Source organism: Zeus faber (genome assembly GCF_960531495.2).
Source record: "Zeus faber genome assembly, chromosome: 13".
NCBI lineage: Eukaryota > Metazoa > Chordata > Actinopteri > Zeiformes > Zeidae > Zeus > Zeus faber.
The window spans coordinates 23,884,251-23,896,690 of record NC_137198.1 but is presented as its reverse complement, the minus strand read 5'-3'; the positions used below and the strand labels follow the sequence as shown (position 1 = coordinate 23,896,690).

Here is a 12,440-nt window from a genome sequence, read left to right as displayed (position 1 = left end):
CGTTCCACTCTGTCTCCTGGTAGGCTGACGAGCCCGTGCGCCGATCCCCTCTACAAGACAGACAAACATTAAGAAATATCCCTGCCTCGAGTCGGACCTATCAATGCCACACAAGGCTACAAATATTTTGGCAGTGCTTGTCTAAAATGGGTATCTAAGTTAAAACAACCTCACTTGTATCTTAACACAGTGCTAAGTTATCTCTCATATTTATACAAATATGAGAGAAATGTAGGTAATCTCTAAAAGAGTATTTTTTTCCCTTGGTTGATGCAGCGACTTTCTTTCTCGAAACGGAAAAAGGAGTCATTGTCAAACAATTCCACGTCACCCCATTTTGGTGTAACACTGGGAACAACACTGTGGCACAGCAATTAAAATAACACCAGCAAACAATGAATTTAGCAATAAAACCAAATTATTGTTTTTTTAATCACTCTTCCTTGAATCACTCCTGCAACATCAGACTGCTGTGAAGTCATGTTAGCTTGGCTTGAAATGTGGAGTGAGATGCACTGAACACAGATTGGAGATTTGTCCCCTATTACTTGCACTGAACTCCTGATGGCATGGAAGAGGGATCCACATGTTAGGACTGGCAAAAAGGCACGACTGCTGCGGGAACGAAACCTACCTACGCACTACATGAGGGGTGAGCCCAAAACAGGAAAAAACGTCCAAAAATCTTTTCCTGTAGTTTCTGCGCCTGGGCCTTGCTTGCTCTTTACCTCTCTTCCTACTCGCGCCAGAGGATTCAAAAGGAGAACCCTTGACCTCCAGCCCATCTGTTGGCAGAACAAGTGCGTGCGGCGATCCTGTCGCCTTAGCGCCGATATAAAAACACGGACTCCGCGCACAGACCTCGACCCAAAAACGCGTCGTAGAGGAAGGGAGGCTTGGTGTGAACCCCCCCTCAGCCCTACAAAAACACTCACGCACAATCCGGCCTCGCTGATGTAATAAAACCGCTACTGTCAAACAAACAGACGAGCATGACTACAGGCGAAATGCTTTGATTTCCAGGTGGGAAAGGGAGAGACCAGCTGTACACAGACACACATACATACAGCTGTCTAGTCTCTCTCTCTCTCTCTCTCTCTCTCTCTCTCTCTCTCTCTCTCTCTCTCTCTCTCTCTCTCTCTCTCTCTCTCTCTCTCTCTCTCTCTCTCTCTCTCTCTCTCTCTCTCTCTCTCTCTCTCTCTCTCTCTCTCTCTCTCTCTCTCTCTCTCTCTCTCTCTCTCTCTCTCTCTCACACACACACACACACACACACACGCAATGAACATAGCCAGCTGCTGGAGCACATGTGCAATAGGCTGATTTTCACACACTGAGTCACGTCTGGCACGGGTGTCTGGGTGTCATGACTCTGGGTGTTCAGTTCAAGGCTCTGTATTTATTTGATCTTGCATATATCGAAACATCTGCCAAGATACACTCGGATCATAGCAATCAACAGTGAGAAATACTGACTGTTATTGATGGTTTTACCCCCCACCCCCCTAGTTTGATTGATCTTTCCCCGGTACAACCAGGGCAGTAGAAAGTAGATGGGAAGAAAGATCACTCACCACACAACAGATGAGTCACTGATGAGTAACTGAAAATGGCTTTAAGAGGATCTAATTGCATCTAGTGAGAAACATTAAAACAGATTCTCGCATTGCAGACGGGGATGAAAGGACAGCTTATAATAAAGGACTTATAATAGAGAAATAGAACAAATTCTTCTTAACCGGTTATGCAGGTATGGTATGTGTGACTGGGACGGGTGATATTTGCGTCATTTAAGCCGACCCTTGCTCTGTGATATCTCACCCCATCAAAAATGAGAAAGAAAAAAACCTCCAGACGTCGCCACTGAGCAAAGTGTGTGTGAACACTCGTTCTCTCTATTTGCTCCGGGAGCGGCATTTACGCAACTCTCGGGCCACTGGGATCTAGGGTGACATGTTCGGCGGGGCCCTCATTCATGTCTCCACTCACGCTCCTCAGCCGAGCCGCATGCAGCGAGCGTGCCACGAAATCCCGCCGAACGCCCGGAGCCCGTCGGTAGTGGGGATCTTTTGGCTCGCGCCGCTGCCATCTGCGCCACCCATCTGCGCCGTGGCCAGGGCGACGACTCTTTTCGTCCTGGCGAGCATGATTACAGGCTGGGGGGGGGGGGGGGGGGGGGGGTGGAGCTGACGATAGGGGCGAGAGAGAGAGAGGCTCCCGAGATGTCGCCTGTGACGCGGACGCTTTCTATTAATAGGATGTCATTAGGGAAGCTTTTGCTCGGTAGCCGTGGTTAATCACAACAGGTGAAACAGTGGGGGGAGGGTAGAATAAGACTATTTACCAAAGACTGCATGTCCCTGGCAAGGCCGGGGCTACCGGCAGCATGTGGAAAGAGGTGTTTGTTTCATAGGGAGAGGACACACAGAAGGGTGAGGGGAAAGGAGAAATGAAGCTAATTCAAATGCCAACACTCTCCACTTTATCCACCTGGTCAGGTACTGGGTAGGACTCGCCTTTTACTCGCCTTTTTAGTCACATGGCTTTTGGCTGCACATTCTCTGCGTTCCACCACATCCCGCAGGTGGTTGTATTGGATTGAGATCCGGAGACCCTGGAATCCATTGGCGTACAATTAACTCAATGTCATGTTGCGTTGCTTTGTGACATCTGATGATGTTGACTGTGGTCATAAAGTGATGCACATGGTCAGCAACAATACTCGGTAGGCTGGTCAGTTGGTATTAAGGAGCCTAACGTGTGCCAATAAAATATTCCCCACATTATGACACCACCACCACCACCGCCTGAACTGTTGATACAAATCAGCAGTAATCCATGGATTCATGTGGTTTACGCCAAATTCTGACCTTTCCATCCAAACTTTCTGCATGTCAAAGCAGAGAGCGAGAGTGGTCTGACCAGGCGATGTTTCTCCAATCTTCCACTGTCCGGTTTTGGTGAGCCTGTGCCCACTGTTGCCTCACTTTCCTGTTCTTAGCTTGTAGGAGTGGTCCCTCTTCATCCACTTCACAAGGTTCCATGTGTTCCACATGCGTTCATGGATGTTCTTCTGCTCTTCACTGCTATTGTAACGCCTAGTTGTTTGTTGATACAGAATGCGGCGGCGCGACTGGTGTTCAACCAGCCAAAGAGGGCACATGTCACTCCGCTGCTTATCGAGCTCCACTGGCTACCTGTAGCCGCTCGCATCAAGTTCAAGTCTCTGATGCTGGCCTACAGAGTGATTGTTGGGAATGCTCCCGCCTACTTAAATGCTCTTGTAAAGAGCACATGTTGCCCCCCGGATGCTGCGCTCGTCAAATGAGCATCGCCTGGCTCTGCCGGCCATACAGCCACGGCAATCCAGGCTATTCTCATTTGTAGTTCCACGTTGGTGGAACGAGCTGCCAAAAATGACCAGAGCAGGGACCTCCCTCTCTGTCTTTAAGAAGCACTTGAAGACCCAGCTCTTCAGTGAGTACCTCCTGTCCTAACCTACAATTACTTAGCACTACCTAGCAGTATTTATTGTTACACTAATGTTGTTGTTACACTAATCTCTGTCGCAATGTAGCTTGAATGTTATTCTCCCTTGTAAGTCGCTTTGGATAAAAGCGTCTGCTAAATGACTAAATGTAAATGTTTGTCACCTTCCTGTCAGCTTTAACCAGTCTGGCATTTCTCTTCTGACCTCTGTAATTAAGAAGGAGCTTTTGCCCACAGACCCACAGGTGACTGGGTGTTTTTGTTTTTCACCATTCTCGATAAACTCTAGAGACTTTGTTGGATTTTGTTGTGTGTGAAAATCCAGATTATGGATCTTAACAATTAATCAACTATCGATAAATTGCTAATAAGAATTTTATCGATTAAGATTTTGTTTTATTGATAAGAACTGAACAATCGGCGGTCTTGTTGTTATTGCATCAATGGGAGTCTTCAAGGCGTAGGGCGCCCAGCCAGGTAGTAGTAGTACTCACAGGAATGAAAGGGGGTAGTCGAGAAAAAAATGCCCTGTGGAGTAAGTAGTAGAATAGATAGAGGCTTGAAGAAGAAGAAGAACGACAAACAACAAACATGGCTGCGCATAGAAAACTATATGTTTATTGTTGCTCAACAACTAATGCTGGGTTCAGATGGAACACGGTAGACGGGAATGGGATACGGCACTTTCTGAACAGCACAGGGGGAGGAAGAAAACCTTGCATCAGGGAGAGGTATGACGGCAAAATGAAACAAGTGATATGTTGCTATAGTGATGACTCCAATAAAATATATTAAACTCAATTATTTGAGTCTGTTATATTTCACAATTTTAGTAATGTTAATACATTAATTAACATCTCGATGTCCATATCTGCACCAGACTTGATCTGGTAGGTAGCATCTGGCTCATTCTGTCACAAAGGATGGCAAAAACATTAAATATTTAACTTGCACAAAGCCGGGTCGTAAATATTCCTGTATGTGCGAACCAGCTTTGCGAGTCTTGCCTCCAACTTCTCCATTTTGAAATTAAATTAAATTAAATGAGGAGAAATGCTCCTCGCCCTCCTCGCACCCTGTCACACAATCTCGGAGGTATGGGACGCCGCGTAGGTCCCAAAGCACCATTGCGCCACCCCCTGATGACGTCATTAGCTTTTATGTTGTCAATTAATTGACGGTTGTTTGTTGATGTTGACAACTATCCATTGAGGAAATTCCTTTAAATTTGCATCCCTAATCCAGATGCTCAAACCATCCTGTCCAACACTTACTTACATTTCTTGCCCATTCTGATGTTTGGTCTGAACAACAGATGAACCTCTTCACCATGTCTGTATGCATTGAGTTGATGCCACACGATTAGCCGATTACATCTTTGCATTAATGAGCAAGTGTACAGGTACACCTAATAAAGTGGCCACTGTGTGTCTACATAATGACTATATGCGTGCACGCACTCACCGTTGTTCTGCCGCGCCATGCGTAGCGCCTGCAGGGAAGCCTCCGGGCTGATCTCCAACTGGCAGACCAGCACCTTCGCATGGCGGACGGCTGGAAGAGCGTCCTGCAGATCGGCGCTGCCCAGCAGCATGTTGGCACCAGCCACAATAACGATGGCGTTCTCACCTGCCCACGGACATAACGGAAATTAAAGGCAACAGTTACGACACATGGAGCATCTGCAGGAATTCTGCAAACCCTATAATTAGGGTCTGAATTGAAACCTAATGGCCCGAGTGGAACCAGGAGACTAAAAGTAAATTAGTTCAATCAAGTGTTTGGCTTTAAGGCTCAATGGCAAACGTTTTTCTAACTCTGAAGGTTCTTGTGAACCATGTTTCACAGCAAAAGCTCATTGTGTGGACTTTGCGTACTGAAGGTAAAAGTTAAATTCCAAAAGTCGGCTTTAAGTGGATCCGACAAATCTTGCGATAAATGTTTGAACGGACACCCTGACCAGAAGTCACTGTTGCCGCTTGACAAGTGAGAGTTATTGGAACTTGGCATAAAACCAAGTAAATATGCTATATAAAATAACATATATCTACAACAAAGTGACGTTATTAGTATTAACATACTAACTAATGTTCCACTATTTGCTGTTCTACTGGAGAAGGCCGAGCTCTCCAATTTTCTCTGACATATTTTGTGATTTTGTGAGACACATGCACAACTACGGCCGCCTGTTAGATTTAGACATTCGGATCCGTTTTCGGACTCAGTGTAAAGACGGCCGTCCACTTTAGATTTCACTGCATATATGTATGACCGTATGTATATGTATGTGACAAATAATCTTTTGAACTTGAACTACATGCGCTGCAAATAAACCTCACCGAGAGAGCTCTTTGTGGGGGTTAAATTTTGGTGCTTTCGAATCAGTTTAAATTTGAGTGTTTCAGGTGTGGCGAAATCTGAGTCCATAAGCATCTTTAGCATTACAAAACAATATCCAGATATACTGTATATGATGATATGGAACGTCTGCAGTATAACATAAATACATTTTTTGTTTATTGTTTCCCACACCTTATTGCACACTGCCAGGCCAGACTACAACCCTGCATTTTCCCCCCAAGTGTGCGAACCATTTAGAGGAAGCTCACAGTTGATTAATTCCAACTTTACTACCCCTGAAAGTGCTTCTGAGTAGTGAGTGTGCGAGACACACACGGACTGCCAACCACACAACCACAGCTCGAAAAAGAAATCCATCCCACATGAAGCGGTATTAAGCCCAATCTGGCCCGTGACCTAGAATTTGTTTGACAGCCCTGAGCTAGACCGTAAAGAGATTACGTCTAGAATGCCAATGTATATGCACCTTCAACCACAACATTAAAACCACTGACAGGGGAAGTGAATAACATTGCTCATCTTGTTCTAATGGCACCTGTCAAGGGGTTGGATATATTAGGCAGCAAGTGAACAGTCAGTTCTTGAAGTTGATGTGTTGGAAGCAGGAAAAATGGGGAAGGATCTGAGTGACTTTGACAAGGACCAAATTGTGATGGCTAGACGACTGGATCAGCGCATCTCCAAAACAGCAGGTCTTGTGGGGTGTTTGCAGTATGCAGTGGTTAGTACCTAACAAAAGTGGTCCAAGGAAGGACAACCAGTGAACTGGTGACAGGGTCATGGGCGCCCATGGCATATTGATGCACATAGGGAGCGAAGTCTAGCCCGTCTGGTCTGATCCCACAGAAAAGCTACTGTAGCACAAATTGCTGAAAAAGTTGATGTTGCTGTGATAGAAAGGTGTCAGAACACACAGTGCATCACAGCTTGCTGTGTATGGGGCTGTGTAGCCGCGGACCGGTCAGAGTGTTTATCCTGACCCCTGTCCATTGCCTTAATTGGCTGGAATGGGCATGTGAGCGTCAGAACTGGACCACGGAGCAATGGAAGAAGGTGACCTAGTCTAATGAATCATGTTTTCTTCTCCATCATGTGGATGGCCAGGTGCATGTGTGTCGTTTACCTGTGGAAGAGATGGCACCAGGATTCACTATGAGAAGAAGGCAAGCCAGCGGAGTCAGTGTGATGCTCTGGGCAATGTTCTGCTGGGAAACCTTGAGTCCTGACATTCATGTGGATGTTACTTTGACACGTACCAAACATACAACGTACAACCTTCCTAAAAATTGTTGAAGACCAAGTACACCCCTTCATGGCAACAGTATCCCTCGATGGCAGTGGCCTCTCTCAGCAGGATAATGCGCCCTGCCACACTGCAAAAACTCTTCAAGAATGTTTTGAGGAACATGGCAAAGAGTTCAAGGTGTTGACTTGGCCTCAAAATTCACCAGATCTCGATCCGATCGAGCATCTGTGGGATGTGCTGGAACAACAAGCCCGATCCATGGAGGCCCCACCTCACAACTTACAGGACTAAAAGGATCTGCTGCTAACGTCTTGGTGCCAGATACCACAGGACACCTTCAGAGGTCTTGTGGAGTCCATGCCTCAACGGGTCAGAGCTGTTTTTTTTTGGGGGGGGGGGGGGGGGGGTTGTTCCAAGGGGGTCAGAGCTGTTTTACCGGCATTGGGGGGGACCTACACAGTATTTCTGGTTATGAGTGCTGGTTTTAATGTTATGGCGTGTATATATGTATATATCTATATATACAGTATAAATATATATATTTACACATATGGAAACAAGAAATATCTCCTCGAAAGTAATTTCCTGTGAAAAACGATATAAATTGGAGAAATAATTAACACGTGGGAGTGTAACAGTGTGCTACCATTACCGAGATTGTACTACATTGCATTAGATTGGAACCTGCAGACAGTTGGCATGTTAAAGTGTTGGGAGTAAGTGTGAGTGTGTGGGTGTGATTGCAGTCACCTAGACTGCTGGTGAGTCAACAAACTTACGGAACTATAGTGTGTGTGTCTGTGTGTGTGTGTGTGTGTGTGTGTGTGTGTGTGTGTGTGTGTGTGTGTGTGTGTGTGTGTGTGTGTGTGTGTGTGTGTGTGTACTGCATGAAATCTAGTTTTTGCGAGCAATCACACGACTCTGAGAGCATATAGGTCACTCTGCAGATCAGGCGACTCAAAGTCTTTACCTGCGTCGTTCACGATAATGGAGGCGGCGCCAGTGGCTGCGTCTGAGGCCTGCCCCACAAATTCTGCACCGAAGGAATAGATGAAAAAGTTGGGTAGAGATGGGAGGGTGAAAAGTCAAGTCGTGTCAAATTTACTGGTAGAGGACATTTAAAAAAAGAAGAAAAAGTGTGAACAAGGGGCTGCGGTACAATCTAAAAGAAGAAAGGACTATTAAATGAATACGCAAAATGAAGACAACGCATTACAAGAGATGGGACACTGCACATGACAAAACATGCATGTGTCATAAATTAAGACAATGCTTACTTACACTATGTAAATTCAAGGGCAAATAGAATATGTAAGATGATAATTTTGAAGTGACAAGGTTTTTCATTAAGCACGTCCTACCAAATCGTCTCACCAAATCCACCGTGGAGAACATAAACAGCCTGATTGGCCTTCATTGAACGATAGTTCATTAAGTGATGACATCAACATTTCCACTGAAAATCCTCAGGAGATTTGCATTTTTACAGGGAAATATACGTACAAGTTTTTCATATAAAAGGTTTGTTTCTCTATTAGTTTTGAAAAACATGCAAAAATATTCCTTGTTGGGTCTCAACAGCAACAGGCTAGAGGGTATTTAGATTTGGTGGTCCGGGCAGAAAGGCAACTTTCTATATACTGTACATTATGAAGAATGAGTGTCAATATGTTACCAAAAACGAACAGCTCAGAAGTCAATCTGGTCAGTGTTCAATATGATCAGTAGTTTAGGCTTTTAAAAAGCGGTCAAAACAGCCCCTTTTTGATTTCCAGACTGCAACACAACAATTTTAAGATTTCAACAAAGACAAAGCATATTACCTAGTCATTTTGCTGTTGAATGAGTGAGGGACATTTCAGGGAAGAAAAAGTATATTTCGGGAAACAAGCATTCATGCTATGCAAAAAAAATAAGAATTTGGCCAAAAAGTCTTTCATTACCTGTGTGAACACCATTGTCTTTGAAATTCTGGATATAGCTTTCTCCAAAGAAGTCTTTACCAACCTAGAGAAAAGAATGAATGCAAAATGATTAAAGGAAACACAGAGTCAAACAGGGTCAGACTTGGTTAGCGGCAACTTTTGATGAGTGGTACGCTCAAACCTCAGATGGGATGGATTTTCTTGTACCCCGCCGGCATACTGGCATCGAGCCGCCATCGCGTACATGCGAGAACCAACACACACAAAGTCCAGGGCCGTGCGTGCGCGCACACACACCACACAGGACCATCTGCGCCAAGCCTTGAAGACACGATGACCCCACCTTGACGCCTCCTCATGTCCACCTCTCTTTCGCATCCTCTCCCCCCTTCGTACCCTTCTTTTCTTTCCGCACGGGGATGTCCACATCTAAAACTGGTTGGGGGCGCGGAAGAGGTCCCCCACCCTGCCCCGAGGCGCTCGCTTCGAACCCACGCTTTTCAGAACAACGTGCCAAAACGCCGGCACTCTCGCTGCTTACAATGCAGGGTTGGGCTTCGTCGTGGCTGCTTGGCCCCCCATTCTCTTTTGAAGAGCGGCCCTCCATCTTGGATCTTTATTTTTTTTTTAATATTATTTTTTTGACAAGCTCGGGTTTCTATTTTTGGGTTCTCCCCATGCCCAGAGAGCTCCTCCCGCACTGGGCCGTTATCGATCAAGCCTCTTTGTTCTGACAGGGGTGGGGCCCTGGTGCTTTGGTGCTCGGGTTGAAAGGCCACTCTGTGTCTACTGATTGGAGATGGGGTTGTATAGTATGGGAATAGCCGTGTTTGAAGGCGGGCGAGCGTGGGTGGCTGTATGCATGTGGTATGGTATTGATCAACAGAAAATGAAGGAGAGTTGAGTTGAGTTGCGTTGGTGAGATGACTGACTGGAGTGCGGACAAAGAGAGAACATTTCATATTTCCAGTCATTGACTCGTTAGTAAACTACAACTTCACATATCTGCGTTAACCTTTTTAGGGTTGTTGGGTTCCTCATTTGGAGATAAATGAGGAGCCCAACCACAACAACAGCCCAGAGATTACTCCTGATGAATATGTAAAGATTTAATCAAAGTTATAACACATAACGCTGCACCACAGCAACATTGCACAACTGGGCATTGCGTTTCAAGTGTCCTACCTTGCAGACCATAGCCGTCTTGGCTCCGAGTTTTGCTGCCTGTATGCACTGGTTGGCCCCTTTGCCCCCAAAACCGATGAAGAACTTGTGGCCATGGATGGTTTCTCCAGCCTTCGGTAGCCTCGGAGCCTGACTGAAAGAAAAGCAGGCAATGAGTGAAAACCCATGCACCATAGCTACCGCAGAAGTTGATCCTCCCTCCCCATTGGAATTACAAAAGGCAAGAATGAAAGGTTTGCCTTGAACTTACAGGGTAACTAAACATTTTAAACAACAACAAAAAAAAGTAATTTTTATCACTTTTTATCCTTCTGATGACACTTTAGTAACCTCTAAAGTACTCATGAATACAATCATGGGGGCATTTCATCTGTAACCCTTGGATTTATGTCAGGTTATCGGTTAAATCACAATCTTGTTTGAGTAAAACACTTGTATGCATTTGGATGTATTAGCACAGAGTTCGCCGTGATATGGCTAATGTGTTTGGCCAACATTTCAATCAAAGTCCTTTCTCCTACAGTGAAAGATGTCAAAGCTGGCTCGCTCTGTTGGTGAAGTAGCCTGGATACTTCACAAAGTTTGAATATGTTTGTACTGGTCGGTTTCCAAGTACTAATGATGCAACCGACATGACCCAGAGCTGTCTCAACTCGACAGTGCCAGCACCAGTAATGCCTGAGTCATCAGGGTTGGGTGAAGGTCCGCCTCCGCCCTCAGGGCTGCCATGCCACAGGTTGGTGTCCTTTAGGGACGGCTCTCCATTTCCCGATCCCTCCAATCACAAGCCGTAGCGGGGTGGTGATTAAGACGGGTGGGAGAAAACAGGGTTGCAGACAGTTTTATACAGTTCGCCATGATGCTGTGGTCTGGCCACTGCCCAGCGTTATTCTGAACAGCGGAATTTATGGATGGTGAATAATCTTTTGCATCCAGTTTTTGCCATTTGCTGTCCATCTGTGTGTGCATGTGTGTCAAGTGTCCAATTACAGTAAGCCTAATGAATTGTAGGTTTTTTAGTAACTGAGACCAGTCCTTCCTGACATTTCCTGCCACAGCACACGTTTTACAATGAACTAATCCCACGTCCCACCACTATCAGAAACATGTCAGAAACATAATATATAACTGTGCTTATTATTATGGCCTGTTAATAGTTAGCGATGAGAGAAAGAAAGCAAACAAATCTTTGAAATGACTCAGGAGTCGGGAGTCACTCCGGCATCTCAGATAGTGTCTATTTCCGAGTCTTCTGTATCTCATTCAACATAAAGAACACGAAAATGAATTAAATGGACAAAGTGTCAGAAAGTCAAACTTCTCTTTTTACCAAGTGACTCCAACCAACCAAAACTCAAAAAATGATCAAACCTTTCACTGCTAATAGTTCCCAGTTTCAGTATGAAACAGCATTGGTATTCTGGCTGGACAAGATCATGCTAGTTTCCTTCATTTATGTATTTTAACTGGAATTTGAAAACTTGTCACAGAACATTTGGCAAACTCTCACGGCAGAGTTGATAAAAAACAATGACTCAGACAGCTTCACCGAACATCCTGCGGTCGGCCTGTCCTTTATTTCCAGGTTATCTAGATTGGAAGTCAAGGGGCAAATTTAATGAATTATATATATATATATATATATATATATATATATATATATATATATATATATATATATATTTTTTATAACATTGGCTATGACAACACCTAGTTATGTATTGTTGAGCTAGGAAGGATTTTTGGACAAATGTGGAGCTCCTGAGTTTAAGCTCGTACTCAGACACGGACACAGACACGCACGCATGCACTCACACGCTCACACGCTCACATGCTCACACACACACACACACACACACACACACACACACACACACACACACACACACACACACACACACACACACACAATAGGCTTTAATGCTCAAGTACAGTCACTTGTTGCACACTAAAAGCAAAGCATGCCACCCTGTAACACCCACCCGTGATAGAATCCAATGGCGCTATTGGCCACTTAAGACATGGATGACTGACAGGTGAGATAAACCCATTTTCAAACTCTCAAACTCAAACATAAATAAACCCGCCCACACCGGCCCACGCCCAGCAAAGAAACTATCTCTATTGTTGTCTGTCTTGAGTTTGCCACACAAACCTGAAAAAGCGATGTGTAATGGCAACTTCCCTTGCGCCGTCTCCCACGGAAGGCAAAGGCCAGAAGCAGGTATTGTGTGAAG

General features: G+C 45.0%; 1 protein-coding gene across 2 annotated transcripts in view; it reads right to left on the bottom strand.

Annotated features, from left to right (window-relative positions):
* The window catches only part of rbks (ribokinase), a 39,587-nt gene that overhangs the window by 19,064 nt on the left and 8,083 nt on the right, over positions 1–12,440 (bottom strand). For both annotated transcript variants that reach the window (XM_080011825.1, XM_080011826.1), the window contains 4 exons: positions 10,204–10,336; positions 9,037–9,100; positions 8,064–8,126; positions 4,951–5,115 (listed from right to left, as the gene is read on the bottom strand). In XM_080011825.1, the coding sequence (XP_079867951.1) occupies positions 4,951–5,115; positions 8,064–8,126; positions 9,037–9,100; positions 10,204–10,336 (425 nt within the window). The remainder of the gene's footprint in view (positions 1–4,950; positions 5,116–8,063; positions 8,127–9,036; positions 9,101–10,203; positions 10,337–12,440) is intronic.